We start from the raw sequence: 20150 nt of genomic DNA on the forward strand, positions 1-20150 counted from the left end.
ATAGGCAACTCAATTTACAAATAGCAAGAGGCACAATGGTAACCACTTTTGATCACCTGGTATTCTATTTTTGTATCATGTACTGTGCCCATCCTTCTGTTCTAACTGACTCTGTTTTGCTTGGTCACGTTTGGTTTTATTCTCTTCAAAACAAGTAATAAGAACTGTGGGAGTAATAAAACCCAAAAAGTGTAATTGTTATTGTAAAAAAGAGAGGAAAGGAAGGTGGACTAAAGGATATAACCACAGGTATGTTTGAGTGTGTAGGATGGAAGACCATATTACTGAGCTTTTGTTGCATCACTGAACGAAACTGTCTCCAATATCACTGCATGAATGTCCACTTTTATAATTTGGACAACTGTTTCTAAGAAGACAATATGTAACCTATTAACTAGTGATTTATTACTGTATATTTTTTTCTTGAAATTCTGTATTACTTGTACCCTTTTACTGCTTTGTTTTATGTCCTTTCTTTTTTTCTCTTTAAATTAAAAACAAAAGTGAGTAGGTCACAGGGCTCTGAATGCACTGATGCTGGTATTGAGAGACTGGCTAGTTATTATGGGAATGCGTTCTGGATAAAAGACTAAGTTTGGCACCTTTTTTGCCTTTCTGCCTTGTACTGTGGGTTGGTGTAGCTAGACACTCGTGTTAGCTGTGTACTTCTTAACCTTAGACTTCCCAGCCTCTGGAACTGTAAGACATAATCAATTAAATTTTTCTTCCTTATAACTCAATATGACTCAATATGAAGTGTTGTGTCACAGCAGCACAAAGCAGACTAAGACATCTGCTATAGCCAAATTATTCTCTCCCCTTTCCATTATGAAATTATAGAGAAGCAGCAGTTCCTCATTAAGCAATATTTTTTCACCTTTACAAGTAACTGAGAGATCTTCACCTGTAAATGGCAGAAGCTGGGTGAGAGCCAGTGTCATAGCTGGCACGAACTCGCCCTCGGTACAGCTCCACGGCAATGTGGTCTTTGTCACCTTTATAAAGGAGGATGCCGCTGTCTTCGTCGGTGGCAATCTGGTAAAAAGAAGCCTTGATGTTACTGGGGTGCACAGCAACCAAACACACTATGTCAAGAAGAACAGACTGATAAGTACAACAAGGAGTTTTTACTCTGGCTTATTTTTTTCCTTTATGGCCATGAGAAAATATTGCACTCTGAAAATCCTGCTTGAAGGGCAGATAACCCTATTGTAAAAAAGACTCATAAAAAATTGAAGAAGAGCAAAAATTATTTAAGTGAACATGTTGGATATGCTAAGAGCTTTCTCTGCTGGAGGTTTTTCACTACTGTTCTCTGCTCCTGTTGTGATCTTACCTTTGGGATGTACTAAATGTAACTACATGGAGCAGGTTTGATTTTCACATCCTACATTAAAATTTCTCATAGTGATGCCACACGCAGTAGGAAAAACTTGTTTTAATCCTGCTTTCTTCCTTTTTAAAGGACAAGTTATGTGAAAGTAAGAATTTAACCCTCTACGCTGCTCTGCATACGTCCTGAAAATATCCAATATGAAAAACACTGAAAGTGGAAGACAGATTTTTTTTAAGGAAGGATTGCTTATCTCAAAGGGACCCATTGCTCTGGATTTCAAAGCAAGCCTCGCCCCTCACTGGAATGTCAACAAAAGCAAATAAGAAGTCGGGGTAGCTACAGGAAACTGCTCGAAGTCATTTGAATTCAAAATATATTAAATGCTTGCTTACAGGTAAATAAGTAGCCACAATTCGTCCCATAGATGATACATGTATCATGCAGTATAATCACTTCCCAAGACCTTTGAGTATAACATTTTCCCAAGAGTATGAAAGACTTGTTTAAAGAGTGTCTAAGGATAAAGACTCAGAATTGAAGGTTGTGGATTTCAGGCGAATTCTGCAAGGTTCTGGATAAAAAGCAAACAGGTCCTGGCTGAATCTAGCCGCTCTCCCCTTCTGCCTCCTTTTAGCTGTGAGTCTCATTGGAAAAGACTCAGCAGCTCAACTGCAGAGCCATACACTGAATAGATAAAGATACTTATTCACTCAAACATGAAAAGGAGAGTCATGCTTTGTTGCTGTTTTTATTTTTCAACCTTAGCATCAGGTAATGAATAAAAATAGTACAGACCAAAATTACTGAAGTTTTTCACACAAGGAGAAGGTTCTGTGATTATGCTATGCAGTTATTAACTGATTACTTAAGGAATATTATCATGTACAAGCTACCCTACATGTTCATCCTCCCAAGCTGAATTTGGTCAGTGATCAGATTAGCCCTGGCATCACGGGTGCCTCTCACCTGAAGAGTGATGTTTGTCTGGGGCTGAACCTTGGTTGAAGGAATCTGAAGATAGGACTCTTTGTTCACAAAATTCACACTGACCAGTTTTTCACACTTCTCGCCCTGGTAGCCAGGCAAACACTGACACACTGGTTCGTTTATCCTGATGATGCACTGGGCTCCATTCTGACAATCAAAATTATCACAGGGGCTGGTCCGGGGAAGAACCATGGGTGGAGAAAACTCACAGAATAAGCCACTAAAGAATAAGGAAGGGGGGGGGGGAGGGAAACATGTTAGGTTTTATGAGATTTGAGTCCTGGAAGTCTTAATTCTTCGTATCAACGTGTGCTCCTGCTTTTACCTGTAACCTTCGGGGCAGATGCACGTATAGCCATTCACAGCATCTGTGCAGTGGGCACTGTTTTTACACTTGTTGTCTTGGCAATCATCAAAGTCAATGTCACAGTGCTCACCAATGTAGCCCGGTGTGCAGTCACACCTGTTTGAGTAAGCAAGTAAAATTTCACACACAACCCAAATCACAAAAACAGCTGACTTTCACTTAGAAGCAATGACATTAGCTGGAAGGAAAACTGATCAGAACTGTCCGCTCTGCAAATTAACAGCACTGGCTGCAAAGTATGGCCTGATTTCCATGGATCTGTCAAGGGATCAATGGCTTTGTCCCTTGGGTTTTGAGTTTCCTTTTGAAACAAGGGTCCACTGTCCAAATTTAATCTTTATTAATTTCACTTGACTGTTGGCATGGCTCAAGTATTTTGTTGTAAAACTTACTAAAAATACAAAGAACATTTTTTAAATGATTAAAATTTCAGTTTTCCTATGTGTCTAGATGTACTGGGACAAAACATAATTATAAGAAAACCAGATTCATTAATAGCAAATAAATTAAATCTCAGTGAATCTAAGTGATGGTTTTGTCAGCTCAAGACAGGCCTGATAGGCTGGAGTAGGGGATGTGACACAGAATTGCTGGTACCAATTCCAGGGCCAGCTTTTCAGGCAGATGCTTATACCACTGAACTAAACCCCCAGCCATCTGCCAGCTTTTCAGCAGTTCACTTTGGTCAGAAAGAGGCAGAGCAGGCGTGGCTGCGCTGATGATGACGAAGCTGGATAATGATGCCACTGACTTTACTTGAGCGCCTCCTCTGGGTCAGGCTCTATTTCAACCACTTGGCCTCTTCATTCTGTTTGATCTATAGCCTCTGATCAGACAATCACACCTGTACAGGTGAAGAAACTAAGTCAGAAAGAGGTGAAGCATCTTATCCAAGGATACTCAGTTCCTAAATATCTTAGGCAGGAATTGAACCCAGGCAATTTGACAAGGAAGCCTGGATTTTCCAGCTACTGCACAACTTTCAAGAGTCAGTGTCACAAGATTTTCTCTAAAACCTGCCCTTCTCTAATGCTGATCATTTCGCAAACTGTGCCATCAAGGATTCAAGACTATAATTGCCCAAGGAAAGCCAAAGCACTACATGTAGCAATTTTCAATACTGTAAGCCACACCCACCGCTTCGACAGTTTAAATTTCTTTTTATAGTTTAAATTATCTGTGGACAAAATATTAAATTGGAAATTACAGAAATGATCAATTATAAGTTTTTAATTGGGCTGCACTGTTAGTAATGAAATCTTGCTCTGCCCTGCTCCTTCCTGTCCTGAATGTGAATCACTCCTTGGTCCCGTGTATCCATGCTGTATAGGTTACCTATACAATAGTAACTCAGTAACTGTGCCTGCATGCTACAGTTTGGATGCAAAATATTTCCCAAAGTCTCATGTTCAAAGGTGGGGCCTGGTGGGAGGGAATGCTTCCCTGAATGTATGGCCTGGAAGAATGTTTTCCCTGTGAGTCCTTTCTTTTCCTTATTTTTTCTTCTCTCTTTTCTGCTCTTTGTCATGAGTTGAGGAGCTTTCCTCTACCAGGCCCTTCTACTACTGTGCTTCTGTCTTGGAGCCAACTGACCATGGGCTGACTTCTCTGAAAACTGTGAGCCAAAATATGCCTCTCCTCATTTAAGGTCCTAGTGTCATGAAATTTTGTGCAAGCAATGGGAAAGTGGTTAATAATACTATGTGTGCCTCATGTCATAGCCTAATATTATGTCACAGCACCTGTCTCATTCATTTGACATTAGATCCCCTACAAGCACTGCATCATCTCACATTAGTTCAAGAATATGATAAGAAAAATACTGAGATATTTTGAGAAAGAGATTACATACACATAACTTTATTGTGGTATACTGTTATAATTGTCCAATTTATTATTAGTTATTGTTAATCTCTTTCTAAGCACACTTTATAGATTCAAATTTATATAGGGAAAACATTTTACACACACACACACACACACACACACACACACACACACACATGCACACACACACATCCAGGCATTGGTATAGTATTTAGATATAATGCATGATCAATGAGTGATTTGTATTTTTTGTAATGGTATGCATGTCTATAATTTTATACCAGCCTTTATGGTTTATTCTGTACTAAATATTCATATCTATATATCTTCTTCCTACAGGGGTTTCAGGCATCCAGTGGAACTCGGGAGTTTCTTCCATGGATAAGTGTGCAACACTGTAAGTGCTACGAACCCGTGGGAAGGAATTGTGGATGTCCACAGGCACGGTCACAGGAGCAGAGGCTCAGTAAGCCTCTCTATATTCATTGTGCCCCATTCTCTCCTGTTGTGATATGTTTTTATACATTGGATTTCCATGAGTGTTTTTGCTTTGAATTTATGAGAGAGTGCATTGACTTTGAAAGGGCCATAAACCAGAAAATTGTGGTTTAGCGCCACAGAATAAGGATGCTGCAGTAATACAGAACTCTTTTTTATAATAAGGAGATTTTTTTGGTATAAAGAAAGACTTCTTCAGTAAGTGTTACTATTATTACTGTGGTTTTTGACTTTAACATATCATGTTTTCCCCTAGGTTTTAAAATCTTTTTTTTGGAAATGGGTTCAGTATGTAGTGATTGCATTATTCCAGAGGAGCTGGCACATGAACACGACACATTTGCATTCTTTTTCTGTCTTCTCCCTCTCTCTTCCCCTCCTTCCATTTCTTAGTTCTCTTCCCTTTTGCAAACTAAGGCATAATTAGCAAATAGAAATTTATTTTCAATATGTACAACAGGAGGTTTGATAAATACACACCCTGTTAAATGTTATCACAATGAAGATATATATGTGTTACTTCAATAGTTACCGTTTTTCCTTTTGTGGGAAAATAAATAAGATGCACTGTCTCAGTAAATGTTAAGCATGAAATACTGTGCTGTGGACCACAGTCACCAGGGCACACACATTACACCTTCTAAACCTCTCACTTTGTATCTGCTGTTTCGTACCCTGAAACCAAGAGCTCTCTGTTTTCCTTACAGTCACACCTTGGTAAGCAACATTTTACTTCCTTTTTCTACGAGAGTAAGTTTTAAAAATTCCACAACTGGACTTCCGGAAGGACATGGCACACAGATAGCAGCAGCTTCGGAGGCTCTCTGAGAAACCGCACTTAAAATCCAGGAATGGTGCCGGGCGAGAAATCCTAAGCAAGCAGAGATACACCCTGCCGACCCAGGAACGAACTAAACTAAGAGAAACCAACTGGAAACACAACCCCAGTGATATGACAGGAACAGATAAGTTCTCAGCGCGGAAGCTGGACCCCGCGCCACTGGAAGCTGTGATTTGAATTTCCTGCATCCGCTGCTGCGGTCCCAAATGGCGCAGCAAGGAGAGAGGCGCGAAAGCTCTGAGAGTGGGAAGCAGTGAATGGAGTTGAGAGCGGGACTGTCTAGGAGCCCTGTATCGACCTGCGGTGAGTGAGAGATTGGGGACCCTTCCATTAGAGTAGGAGGCTTCAGCAAAGGACATATTGGGACCGGGCAGACTAGCCAGAACAGGTTGTTGCAGTGACTTTAGTCACATATTCCCCTCTCAAGTGGGATTGGTGGGCAGTGCCTGGCCTGCGTGACGCCACTGACTAAGACCCAGTAGGCTAGCCCAAACCAAATCCCAGCGCCTGGAGGTACACTCTAGCACTGAAGTCTTCGGTAGGGTGACCTGGAGGGGCAGGCCCAGCATAGGCTGCCCAGGTCTGTGTCTCCTTAGTACACTGCAGTGGGCGGGAACACCTAGCCGGCGCAATTCAAACAAACTGTAACTGACAAAGAAAGAAACTGGGCCTCCTATATTCGCTCGTATAAAAGGAACAAAAAATATGGGAAGATGGAGCAACAAGAAAGGGTCCTTGGCCCCCAATCCTGAGAAACATGCAATATCAGACACAGCACCAACAGACATAAAGCACTATCTCCAGAGCCTCATAGACGAGTTCAGGAATGAAGTTATTAACGATCTGAAGCAAGATATAAGTAGAATAGTTAGAGAAATGCTGAACACCACCCAAGAAAAAACAGATGGTGGAATGGAAGAACAGAAAAAAAGGGGAGAATTGTTTGATGGAGAAAACAGAGAAAACATAGAATATGTGAAGCAGGTTCAAAGAGATTACCAGGAAACTAAAAACTTTGCTGAAAACTGGCATAACAGCTTGAAAGAAACTAAGGGTAGATTATCTGATTTGGAGGGCAGACCTGTAATATGGGAGCATGAAATGAAAAACTTCTTAAAAATAACAAAAAAACCAAACAGCAACAATACAAAGGCTAGAAGATGATAAGAGGATCTATAACTTAAGAATTAAGAACATAAAAGAAGAAGTAGGGACACAAACAAATGGACTACAAAAGCTATTCACAGAAATAATCCAAGAGAATTTCCCTAATTTAGCAAATGGTAAAGATACTCAGATGTATGAGGCATACAGGAACCCAGCCACCTACAACCCAAACAGAGCTAACCCAGGCATACAATAATCAAAATTCCAGAAATCCAATATAAGAACAGAATATTAAAAGCTGTCAGAGACAAGAAACATCACTTACAAGGGAACACCCAAGAGAATTACAGCAGACTTCTCGGCACAAACCATCAAATCATGAAGAGCGTGGGGGGAAATAATTCAAGCTTTGAAAGACAATAACCTCCAGCCAAGATTGATATATCCTGCACAACGGTCCCTAGAAATTGATGGAAAAGCCAGGTGCTCCCAGGGTAAAGAGGAACTAGGGGAATTTGCAACCACTAATCCAACTTTACAGAGAATACTGCAGGATAGTCTAAAAAAGGCAAATACCAAGATTCCAGAAATAGTGGCAGAGAGTCCACAATGAATTGAGCAGAAAGCGAAATGAAGAAGACAAACTGACAACAAATGACAGAAAAAGAGCTCAATAGAAATGAGGCAGAGAAGATAGAATGGTAGGAACAGCTATTTTGGAGAAAACAAGACATCATAATAGCTAGTGCTGATTTATTATCATCTTGTTTTGAAGTCCCATCAAACTTGTATTCTTCTGTCTCCATTGGTCTTAAAAGGTTGTATCTTATTGGATTTTATTATATATGATAATACAAGTAAAAACTTTTATAGACAAAGAGATTATACAGAAACCATTGTTCATTTTCTGTTAATTGGTTCTAAATACCCTGTAATACTGTCATTCTCTTGAATGGTTTTATAGTGTCTTGATATGTTTGGTGCTACAGTATATGAAGTTATACTCAAAGATATTAAGGGAAGAGACACTATGGTAACTATTTTTATGTCAGGATATCTTGTGGTGAAACACTATTTTGCTTAAATGTTTATGTTTTGACCTACGCTGTTCTGTTGTTATGCCCTCTTTTATCTCAATTCCCCTGCCCTTTTTAAATTATTTACTTTTTCCTTTTTATCTTTTTAATTAAGGGAAAAATAAAAAATAGCAGGATACATTATAGTAACCTACTTTGATTTCCTATTAACTTGATTTGAAAACCTGTATTGCCCTCACCATCTTGTTTTGACTGATTTTCCCCTATTCTGCTTTGCTTGATAGTACCAAGTTCGAAAGTATAGGCAAAACTGTGAAGACAATAGGATTCATTATGACATCCATTCCGGTTGACTATTATTTTCTTTTAAAGTCCTGTAATGTCTCCAAGGCTTTGGTTTTATTCTTTTTCTGTTTTGTTCAATTTTATTATAACTGGCAATTCTTCTTAAAATAGCAAGAGGCAGTATGGTAACCATTGTTGATCACCTTAAATTTTGTTTTTACATTATCTGTTATGTTCATCCTTTTGATTTGACTGACTCTGTTCTGATATGTCGCATTTGGTTTTACTCTCTTCAAAAAAAGTAGTAAGAACTGTGGGAGTAATAAAACCCAAAAGGTGTAATTGTCATTGTACAAATAGAAAAGAAAAGAAAGTGCTCTAAAGGTTATAACTGCATGTATGTTTAAGTGTATAAGATAGATAACCATATTACTGAGTTTTTTTGGATCATTGAACAAAACTGTTTGCACTCTCACTGTTTTAAAGTCCACTTTATATGCTTCAATTTTGTAACTTGAACAACTATTTCTAAGATGAGAATATGTAATCTACTAACTAGTGATTTCTTACTGTTTATTTTTTAAATTTTGTATTACTTGTGCCCTTTTTATGTTTTTTTCTTTTTCTCCTTAAAATAAAAAAAATTCCACAACTATGTGAGGTCATGTGGTATATTTTTTCTGTATCAGACTTATTTCATTGAACATAAAGTGTTGTCTTGATTATATTACTTATTCTCAAGTGTTCCTGTGATGATTTGTTCTAGGCACATGATAATTTCCATTTCAAAAATGTTAAAAAATATTCAATAAAAACACTGTGATAAAAAGCATTTGTATAGTATTTAGATACAAGACATAACCAGTAAGTGGTTTTGTATTTTTTGAAATTCTATATATGTCTATAGTCTTGTAAAAATCTGTATGGTTTATTTTGTACTAATTATCCACTTAGTATATTTTAAAAATAATAGAATTTAAGTAAGGACAATTAAAAACACTCCAGTTAATGTATTATTAATTAATGTCAAGTTTTTAATGTAAAATTCAAAATCAGGAATCAAGAGTTATTGGAGAACCAATGAATTAAAGCAAATGGGAGTCCAGACCTTCCTATAGTAACACATATTCAGCTTCACAAATGAATTAAGAAACAAAAGGAGCTCATGGTCTAAATGCGCCTGCCCTGCAGCCGGTGTGCTTTAATGCTAAATCATAATAAATCAAAGCAAACGGTAAGTTTGAAGTTAAATGGACCCTAAGTGGCAATACGGATTCTCAAGGAGATGGGCAGGGTCTTAGAAGAGAACTTGTATCAATGTTAATGTGCATAGAGCTGCCGAAGTGCCAAGCATTAAAAGAAAGAAGAAATGCTTTGAAACACTCTGAATTATTTATCTGAGAAAAAAAATCAAAGTAAAAGATAACAGAACCATGCCTTCAACACGCTGGCTATCTAAGAGGTATTTTATATTCTCTTCTTTCCGAATGCTGTTTTTTAAGCCCATTAGAACTTGGAGTTATAGCATGACTAACACTCGCGCCTTTCTTTTTGTTCCTCACACTAAGCTTCAAAACTGAAAGAAAAATTGTAAATAAGAGTTTCTCAAAGGTTGTATTATGAGTAAAACCTATCACATTCCATCTACTCATCTGACAAGGAGAGCAAGAAAAAGTAAAGAATCTAAAATAAACCACTTAGAATCCCAAAGGCTGACTAACTATGATGCATGCTTTAAAATACTGCTTATAGTATATCTTGTCCTAAAAATACCTCAAAGTGATTTAAGAGATTTATGAGATATATAATAAAGCAAGGAAAGTAGAACTGTTAGTTTAGTGACAAGAAAATGAATTTGAAGTAATAGTACAACTTGTCCAAGCAATATTTATCGATAGAGGTTTTTTTTTTTTTTTTTTTTAACTAGCTTCATCTTGTTTGGTTTTCAAGTCTATTTTCTTCCTGCAACTACCCTCCTCACAATGTGCAGTTATTTGTAAGAGTAGCAGCACACATTTTGAATTAACCTGTTTTCAGCTAAATTGTAGATAGCTGTAAAATGATGTCATGAATTACTGGCAGCTGAAAACAATGAACTTTCAGTGCGTTAATCCACAATCCAGCAAAATGCACTTCCAAATGTGTGCAATCTAATTGACAGCAAAGAAGATTTTTCATTAAGAATCAGTTTTCTTTTTGAAAACAAAGTCTCTTGTTTTTAATGGCTTCCATTAACTCTTACATTACTTTATCCTATAATTACAATGCATAAAGTCCTGTGAAATCTGTCTACCAGATAGCCACTTCTGGAAAATTTGCCATCTAGTTGCCTGAGGAATGATACTATTTATCTAAAGTGAAGCCCTTTTATTTTGCCAAATTCAAAAGTGGGCATATTAAAGACACTGGGCCCTATAATGTTTGCGTGAATAAAATATAATGCATAATTTTGTAGAAAGAGAAAAATACAGCAAGACATTTGGTTTTAGGGTCTTAACTGAACACTGTGAGAGACAGAACCAAGCCTATCCTTTGCTTTTCCTATAAGACCTGAAATGGAATCAGCACACTGTATCTGTATATTCTAAATGTTTAGATTTTTAAATCAAATTAAAATAAAAGATTATTGTCGAAGATGACATGAGAGTATTTAAGTCAGGCTGACCTTTGAAAGACAGTGGGGCTCTTGCAATACTGACCCCACTCTCTCACCTGATTAAGACTCTGATGACTTGATAAATGTAAAAATCTTAGAAATATACCTCAAATCTTATCACTTATAAAATTATTCCTGACCTGAGTTGTTTATGGTTTTCTTATCCCTACGGCATTTAACCTTGGGTCATCTCATTGAGAAATATGTGGAAATTAATAGTTATTAAGTACCACAAAAGCATATGCTGGCCATTGCAGATACACAGTAAGTATAAGTGAAGGAGCAAATTACGCTGCTTTCTAATCATCTGATGTAAGCACAGCTCTACTTGTGAATCCAGAGGTGTCATGCTTATGAAACCCACCTACCCTCTATATTAGCCAAATATAGTGTTCATATACTAACTATAAAAATGCCTTAGAGGTAACATATACAGAAAAACCACCCACCTGGAATGTATCAAACTTAGCTCCGGCTCTGCCAATAAATAACCTAGAGATCTTTGGATAGCTGCCTAAACTCACTCAGCCCTGATTTCCTTGTGTTTAGATGATCTCTAAACTACTAAGAGTTCTAAAAAGAGACCTTTCTGTCAGTATTCCCTTATTATATTTCAGAATTACAACCATGAAATCATGGAATTTGGAGCAAAACATATTTCAGAAATATTGCTGGGGTGGAAAAAGAAATTATTTTGACATTTGTGTTGATTTGTGGAAGCCCTCTACAGAGCAGGAGCATGAGTTTATCATCTCACAGGACATATTTAAAATGAAAGGAACACGATCAATAATCACAGTAAGAAAAGAGGCATAGACGAGGACTGACCAGGGCAAGCAAAAAACGTGTAGTCGTTCTATCTTTCCTTTCTTGAGAAGTCAAAGTGTTGTTTTAGATCCCAGAATTTTCATTTATATTAAAATCAATGTCTCCATTTTACCACCACATTATCTTCAGAAAAGAAGTGTCTAGTAGACATCAAAAGTTTAACTGGATTAGCCTTCAAATAAATTTTAAAAAGCTGACTCAAAGGCTACTTTATTCTATAAATTATTTCTCTGAATAGAACAATAGGAAACTTTATTTTCTTCTGCTTAAGTGCACTATAGAAAGCTTCTGCGCTGCATACATGCATCTGGAAAACTGTCCACAGTGCTTGTGTGTCCCTTTAATCTTGAGCAAAGGTGTGGAGCTAAGCATGGTAGAGAAGAGGGATTCCCGAAAGAAAGGTACCCCTCACCCAGTGTGAGCCCAGGCAGCCGCCCACTTACTTGAATCCCTTTGGTGTCAGGATGCACTTGGAGTCATGCTGGCAGGGATTCAGGTCCTGGGCACAGAAGTCCAGTTTCTCCTCACACAACTCGCCTGCAACGTGGCAAACAGTATTAGTTTACACAGAAAGACTAGTAAGCTTCCTGTCAGAGGTCTGCATCATGAGTCTTTGAGGTTAGTGCAGCTCACAATGGAAAGCAAAATGGGGGAAAATAACAAAACAAAGCTCTCCTCAATAGATAAAACAAAAACAAAACCCACAAATTATGAGGTCAGAAGATCCCATATCCAGTCTTGGTCCTGTTGCTAAGTACTTGCATGATCTGAGACGGTACAACTACAGTGAGGTATGATCCCCTTTTCAATATACTGTGGGAATTAGGTAAAGGAAATTCAAGTGCTTTTTCTTCTTGATTTACTTAATTATATGCTCATTTATTTGTAAAACTTTCATCAATATAGCACCAAAGAATAAAGCAACACCTAATGATGAGTTAGAAATTTGACCCACTTAGTTGAACAGCATCCACATCCTGAAGCACCCCTTTTATCAACATCCTGAAGCCTCATTTTATGCCTAGTTTGGTCACTCAGTTCTCATCTCCAAACACAAGGTGACCACTGTCTTGACAAGACCGTCGATGAGTTGTGTCTGTCTTTGGAGCCATTTGGCAGGTGTCCCTTTAAGTCTGACTCATGCTGTGAGTATCTGTGCAAAACATCCTCTAACCTTCAGAGTCTCCAAGTCTTACAAATCTAGAAAAACACTTGGCTCCCTTTTTATGAATCATTGCAATAGCTTCAAAGAATACTTCTTGGGCACATCCACTATGTCATAATAAAAAAAAGTGGAAGAAAATGTAGGGAGAGAATGCACACTGCTTCCCTGAGTGTTGGTTAAGTGGTGAAGAAAACTTTTGATCAACAACAACAAAAAAACTGCAAGCATAGCTACATAGATCCTAGGCACTCTACATTGAATCATGCCTGAAACACCCTTAGGAAATTTCTTCCAATATGAATAAAACAGCCACTGTTTCAGATATATGAGACCAAGTAGATTTTTCACTGAGAAGATTTCCCCAGTCATTTTGCAAGATAGATAGTAAGGTGACTGACTGGACAGGTATATTTTAAATTGTTCTTTTTTCCTTTTTTACCTTGTAAACTACTTCTAAATTATTTCATATGCAATAAATGAATAAAGTGACAGATCTACAGGCAGCCAGTTATTTCCAAGAAACTAGCAGAACTTTCACATGTTCAGTCTGAACTGAAGTGGTCCTGGCTTAAGAATCAGGAGTTCACAGCACAAGCTTTTGATGCAAGACTCTCCTGAAAAGTTAAAATACTATCAACAGATAGAAATAGCTATCAGCTGAATGAGGCATACTAGTTAGGTTTCTAGGCTGTTTCCCCATGATCTAAGTATATGAATGTATTCATTAGGCACTATAACAATCTGTTTTCTATCTTTTAAATGAACTAATTACATTGGAAATCTCATAATTGCTTCCATAAGGTTTTCCATAAGATGTCTCCAAAGTTGCATTACAAAAGTTTAAAGCAGTATGTACACAGTAAGCTATTTTTAAGTGGGATTTTTAAAAAGATTTACATTTTCAATGAATGACTTTGTATCAGAAACCCAGATAAGATTTATTCATTATAGTTTACCAGCCTACCATGATGAAATCATTGTTAATTACCTAATTAAATCCATTCAGCTGGACGACAGACTGTTTGAAGTAGGTTCTATCTAAGGCATTTTTAAAAATTTGCTGGTAGAGACCATTTTAGATACATAATTAACATTTTATGTAATTTTTACTTAACTTGAAAATAAGAAAACAAATTAAATGGTAAGAAAAGGGAAAAGTTTCATTGTTTTCACAATGGCCTAACCCAATCCAATCATACCAAAGTATGGCTTATAAAAAGTTCTCAACATTTACTATACGACATGGTGCTCCATGCTGAGGCTACAGGCGAGACTGTAATTGATACAATCCTCTCTCATCTCCCAATCTGTCAGCATAAAAAATTTTGAGCTAGACAGAATGCAGAGAATGAACATTATCTGTAAAAGAATCAGGCAGTTGCCTTTCTTCTTCATGAGGAATTTCTGCATAGATCCAATACGGAAAAGAGAAAGGAGATAATCCTAACAATCTGCTGACTAAACAAACTGGCAAATCTGTACTCCAGGGCTTTACAGTGGCACACCAACCTGAATGTGAAACACTTCATCCATGCCAAGTACCTATTCTTTTTCTCTGAAGAACAGCACAAGTATACTACTAGTCATTATTTCTAAGATTGTATGTGATGATTTTCTGTGGTCAATAAACAACTATACACCTGACTGTAAGATAGTCTGACAGTTAAAAAAATGATCTAACTTTTTTTTGCCATCATTAAGCATTATAATACTAACAAGCAGTATAACAGCACCCTCTTTGTTCTTTTAACACCAAACTCACTTCTAACCTCAGTCTCCCACACCGTCCTTTGTCGTCAGGGTCTATTCATCATTTTATCAATCATTCCAACTCCATGTCTGGGATAACGTCTTTTCCTTTGTCAATTTTCTCGTCTAGGGTTGGGCCTATCTTGTTATGTAATTAGATATAAAATAACTATTAATGAGCATTTATATAGTGCTTCCTACTGTGTGTGTTTTAAACCTTGTATAAATAGGCAGTCACTTAACATTCATGACAACCCTTTAGGTTAGGGTGGCTCTGTGCTGCTGATATGTAAGCACCTTGTATTATTGACATTAAACGTGATCCCTATGGGTATTAACTGAAATGTTGCCATATCCATTTTTCCTCCTCATAAAGTATGATATAATGACATCTTCAAACAATATTACCTGAAATAACTGGTCAAATAAATAGTTAAAAACTCCAGCTTGCCTATTTCTATTCCACTTGGGTTTCATTTTTGCTTTTAGATACTTTTCTGCTTTTAGTACTTGATAGGTTTGCAATATTAACAATAACATAGCCTATATTCTTTATTTTAAACATTAAATTTTCTCTGATAGAATAGTAATGTAAACTTTTTGACTAGGCCTAGCTCTTTAATTTTTTCTCAATTATATTTGATTCTGCTATATTTGAAGAAAGGGCAACTTTTAAAAGTTTAAGTGGTATGCTACAGTGGTGAGTCAGAGGCGCTCAATATTAGATAGGTGGCATAATAACCTCCCCTAGACAAGTACCAGCTGAATATCCACTTCTCAATCACTATAGGAAAATTGGCTATTTAAAATCGAATTGGTTTACCAGGAAAAACAGTGAGCTAACTGCAGTGAGCTAAGATACTCTCAGTTACTGCCATTGAAAAGTTACCCAAATCTTCATTATGCACATTTAAAAATCTTCTCTATATGTGTAGTCAGAGACAGTACTGAGTCCGTGGAAAAATGATGGGAAATAAAAGTGATGGATAATGGTTTTTTGATGGTCCAGAGGTTGAGCTAAAATCATCAGTGGATGTCTCCCTCCCTGAGATAATGAAGTGCAAAAAAGAAAGGCAAACACAGTCTTTATTGTCCTCTACTTAATGTTAATAGTTGGCTGCAATGCGAGCAGGTTCATACATGTTTAACTTACTATCAAAAGATGTTAGCCCACTTGTGCCAGTCAGGGCAGTTTGTCTAAATACAGGTTAAATTTCCTCTGCTCATGATGGTTTCAAGAGTTACAGGAGACTTGGATCCCATGAGCTAGCTCAAACTCAGCCCAAAATTCCATTTATTTGTTTTCCGCCTTGGACTCTTACATGTCCCCCAGTAGCAGAAGGAGAGCATGTGACACCATGACTGCCAGGGCTTTGCAATTTCACCTTTCTTTAGATTCACAAATTAACCTCCCTTATCGTACTGGTTTTCCAAAGTTAACTTCCAGTATAATCTCTGTGTGGAGGCAGTGAATATGGTAGCTACACGTGCATGTGTTGTTTGTGTTCTGGAGAAGAAACAGTGGTTAACCAGGTGGCTCACTGTTTCGTTTTAGGCAATGCGAGGTCCGTGCATGGTGCACCGGTACCTGAGGTAGCTGGCTGACAATCCCCAGACACCCAGAGCTTTCTAAAGATGGGTACCACGAATCTTTAGCTGAGGCACCTGTCTGGTAAGAAAACGATGCCTACTTCTTGGATCATTTCTTCTGATTCTATCTGTGAGATAAATATGGGACTGGAAATGGCTCACATTGTACAGCCAGAAGAGGGGGACATGGCAAGAGCAGAACCCATGGCCCTGTGAGGGATGATCTTTCAAAGGCTGCTGTAATTTATGACTCACTGAATACCTGTGAACCTGTCTTTATTTTCTGGAGAATCTAGTGCAGGGCCAATGTGATCATTCATCATGGCTTGCTCAGATCCATCTCTGTTAACTGTCAGGAGTATGCCACTGGAGTGACATGGTGCCCTAACCTGGATAAATGCCATGTCACCTTCTCAATGGGGAAGCAAAGCTTGGTCATCAGGGTTGGCTATGTTCTGCTTGGAGGGAAGAGGGTCACCACTGAAAAGCGATCTTAGCGGGAACGTGTCCTCAGTGAGAAGAGGTTCAGGTTGCCCTCTTACATCTTGAAAGGGTCTTCAACTGTAACCAACATCACAGAATGGACTGGTGGAAGTGAAATGAACCATTTTATTGTTTTGGGTCTCAGTTCTTCATTGATTAAAATGAGGGTGATTCACTGAGAATTTGTAAGGTTAACAGTGGCTTCTAAAATATCATTCTTAAGAAAAATGCTTCTAAAGAGATGGATAATGCAGATAGTAAGCTACAGGAGGGAATATAGAGCCTGGTTGTACAAAACAACATCATTTCATCCAGCACCAAACAGCATGAGGGCTGACAACAGTGTCATCATGTGCCCAGAGCCCCTGTGGTACCAATATTGCGAACATCACTGTGACAAAGCAGAAACCTCAATACATGTCCATGGCTCTTCTGAGAAACAGCACCTGGTGTGACCCTACCGCCTGCTTCATTTTAAATCTTTAAGCCTGCCTGCAGTGTTCTTTCTTCACAAGCACAGAGGAGTACTTTCTTCTGTACTTCTCTCCTAGTACTGCATCTTTCTGTTTTAATTATTATCTCTTACAGGAAGTTTTAGAAATGCTATGTAAATTTCCTCCCTGATAGTTATAATGGAAATGTGCCTCTGGTTTTCTCCCTAATGATTTTCAGAGTGAATTCCTCACCGTCTATTTTGAAAGTAACTACAAAAAGGAACCTGTCTGCATTCAGAGGATAAAGCTGTTCCTATTCTCATGCAGAGAGAAGAGGCATGCTAATCCAATAATGTCCCAGATAAACATAAACTTGCCTCTGTGTTGAAGGCTAAGAAGGTTCTTCTCTGTGTTTTACAAGATGGACTGAAGGGCAAGTGAGGAGGAAGTGAGTGAGGAAGGGAGGTGACGAGGAAGTGAGGTGTGCCGAGCACAGGCAGGGGCACCACGCAGGCAGCAGTTTGGAGAGTCCTGGCTCTGAGAGATGGACAAGGGGTCTGGACAGTGCAGTGCCAGGAGAAGACACAGAGGTCAGCAGGGGCCATGATCCGATGTCTCATGCAGCTCCATTAGCAGAGCTAAACAGGAGAAGTGGGAAATTTTCAGAAGGTGCTGGAGAGACGGCCAGCAGCCTTCTACCTATCAAAGAAATCTGGGCTATATCATGGCTCATGCCTAACCCTCAAATTAATCATTTTCCCCCAGATTAGGATTTCTGGAATTTTCCATCTTGAATCACTATTTAAAATATTAACCTTTTGCACACAATATGGAAGAGAAGGCAAGGGTGTGGAATCTCTGTTTAATTTTTCTCAGAGTCTGTCCTTTGAATTCAGGTAGGGCAGTTTTCAAGAGGCTTAAGAAACTAGCACAAAATGTGGCTAAAACACTCAACTTCCGCTAATGTGACTTCTGTCATGCAGCTGGATTTATTTGTTTTCTCTGAAGTAGATAAATTCTGAGAGTCCATTCCGGGGGTCGTGGATGCATGATGGGGATAAGGAGGGATTCTGGGACAGACAATGCAGCCTATTCATAAACTAGGTTTTATTTTTCTTTCTTTTCTCACAATGGGACAGGATCATTGATATTGATAATGATAGAAAGAGGATTTAGAACAAGGATCTGAATAACTGGGCCAGGATTCTCATGCTAACCTTAATCAGTTATGACATTTTAAAATATACTTGTAACAAGGGAGGAAGTCAGGTTCAATACCTGATAGGATCCCCAAGAAATAGAGGGTAAGTTACATCATTCATCAAATATTTGATTTTGAGCTTGAGTTTGGCTCAAGAAAAGGCTGACCACATGGTAGGGATATTGCTCTGTTTGAAATAGTTCAACAAGAGAAGGTGATCAAAAAAACAGCTGGACAACATGCATAAGATTTAATTTCCTAAATCTGTACTCCTTGAGGGCAAAGGATATCTTTATTCACATTTTTGTACTTCTCCATTCTCATTGTCTGCATTCATTAATGTCAGGGACAAACCAGGTCCTGGTGAAGGAAAGTGAAAGCTGACACTTATGTGGGTGCTTCTCATAGGTAAATGCTTTTAAAACGTTAGGGAAGGAGATCCAGATGGTACAAAATGCATTATAAAGAAGAAGAGAAAACAAAAACTGAGTGGCAGATTCCTTTCCTGAGATCTTAACAATAGGCATGTCCTGCAAGCTAGACTGGCTGGGCCATCTGTGGAAGCCTGGACACCCTGCTATTTCCTCTCCCAAACAATGACTGCTGCGGCAGGAAATGGCAGGGACCAGGGGAAGAACAGAGAGATTGTCCCTGTCTGCACTGTACACTGTTAAGTGTGACAAAGTCTAACACGAAAAGACCCGAATATTTTTCTTTACCAAATTTAAAAAATAATCTATTCAACTCCTTAAAAAAATCGTACATTTTTCATTTGTTCTTTATGTACACAATGGAAACATTCTCCTCTTGCAGAATTTGTATACGGCAAGGAGAATGAACTACACTTAAGGGTGGACACAGCTTGTGGGCTAACGGAAGTCATCCCAGGGCAATTTATTTGAGTTGGACCTGAGGGGAAATACAGTCATCCTACCCTTCATCTCCCTGGGCAATTTCTTCCAGGACTCCCTTAAAGATACTCGAGTTTCTTAATAAAATGCCAGTGTTTGCCTAGCACCTACACTCATCTTCTCATCTACTTTATATCATCTCTAGAGCCCTTAAAGTTTCTAAAACAATGTACATGCAGTGTAAAGAGATGCTTTGCTGTACTGTGCAGAGACAAGAAAAATGGTTTAGGAGAGATGTAGTATTTTTCCTACATTTGCAGTGTGTTCAAACCACAGATGAAACAGCCACAGGTATAGAGGGCTGACCACATCTATATTTCTTTTGTCTTTTACAGATTAAGTCCATCTTTATTGCACCCAGTGCTCGAGGTTATAATCCCCATGCACCAGAGAACATGAGCAAAAGAAGATTTTCAGGCTGAAGTCTCAATATTTAGCATATTTATCAGTTGTGATGACAATAAATAAGTCTATCAGGAAGGAAAGGATTATTCATGAACATTGTTTCCATTATTTATTTTTAGAGAATGAACTCATTCTGAGTATTTCTTGTAATAATGTTACTGTTTGTGTTTATTATCCTGAAATTTATTTCACAATTAGAAACACTTAACTGAATTTCAAATTATGATCTAGAAATCACATGGACTGCTCCAACTTTTCTAAACTTAAGTAGATCCAATTGTTACTGAAGAAATAAAGGGAACTCATCTTGAGGGACCATGAATTTGTGAAGATACATCACCTACTTACGAGTGTCTTCTCCATGAAATGTGTGCAAAATGGGATATATACATAATTGGGACTCTGCCACAGAGAAAGCCCATGAAATAAAGTAGATCATAATT

The 20150-nt window shown here is 38.1% G+C and overlaps 1 protein-coding gene across 3 annotated transcripts in view; it reads right to left on the reverse strand.

Annotated features, from left to right (window-relative positions):
- Positions 1-20150, reverse strand: part of Slit2 (slit guidance ligand 2) — a 345916-nt gene that overhangs the window by 28713 nt on the left and 297053 nt on the right. For all 3 annotated transcript variants that reach the window (XM_063230084.1, XM_063230083.1, XM_063230085.1), the window contains 4 exons: positions 12213-12306; positions 2649-2786; positions 2303-2543; positions 905-1035 (listed from right to left, as the gene is read on the reverse strand). In XM_063230084.1, coding sequence (XP_063086154.1) covers positions 905-1035; positions 2303-2543; positions 2649-2786; positions 12213-12306 — 604 coding nt within the window. The remainder of the gene's footprint in view (positions 1-904; positions 1036-2302; positions 2544-2648; positions 2787-12212; positions 12307-20150) is intronic.

This window comes from Cavia porcellus, unplaced genomic scaffold, assembly GCF_034190915.1.
Source record: "Cavia porcellus strain 051 isolate PalLab524CR breed Dunkin Hartley unplaced genomic scaffold, mCavPor4.1 scaffold_18, whole genome shotgun sequence".
Classification (NCBI taxonomy): domain Eukaryota; kingdom Metazoa; phylum Chordata; class Mammalia; order Rodentia; family Caviidae; genus Cavia; species Cavia porcellus.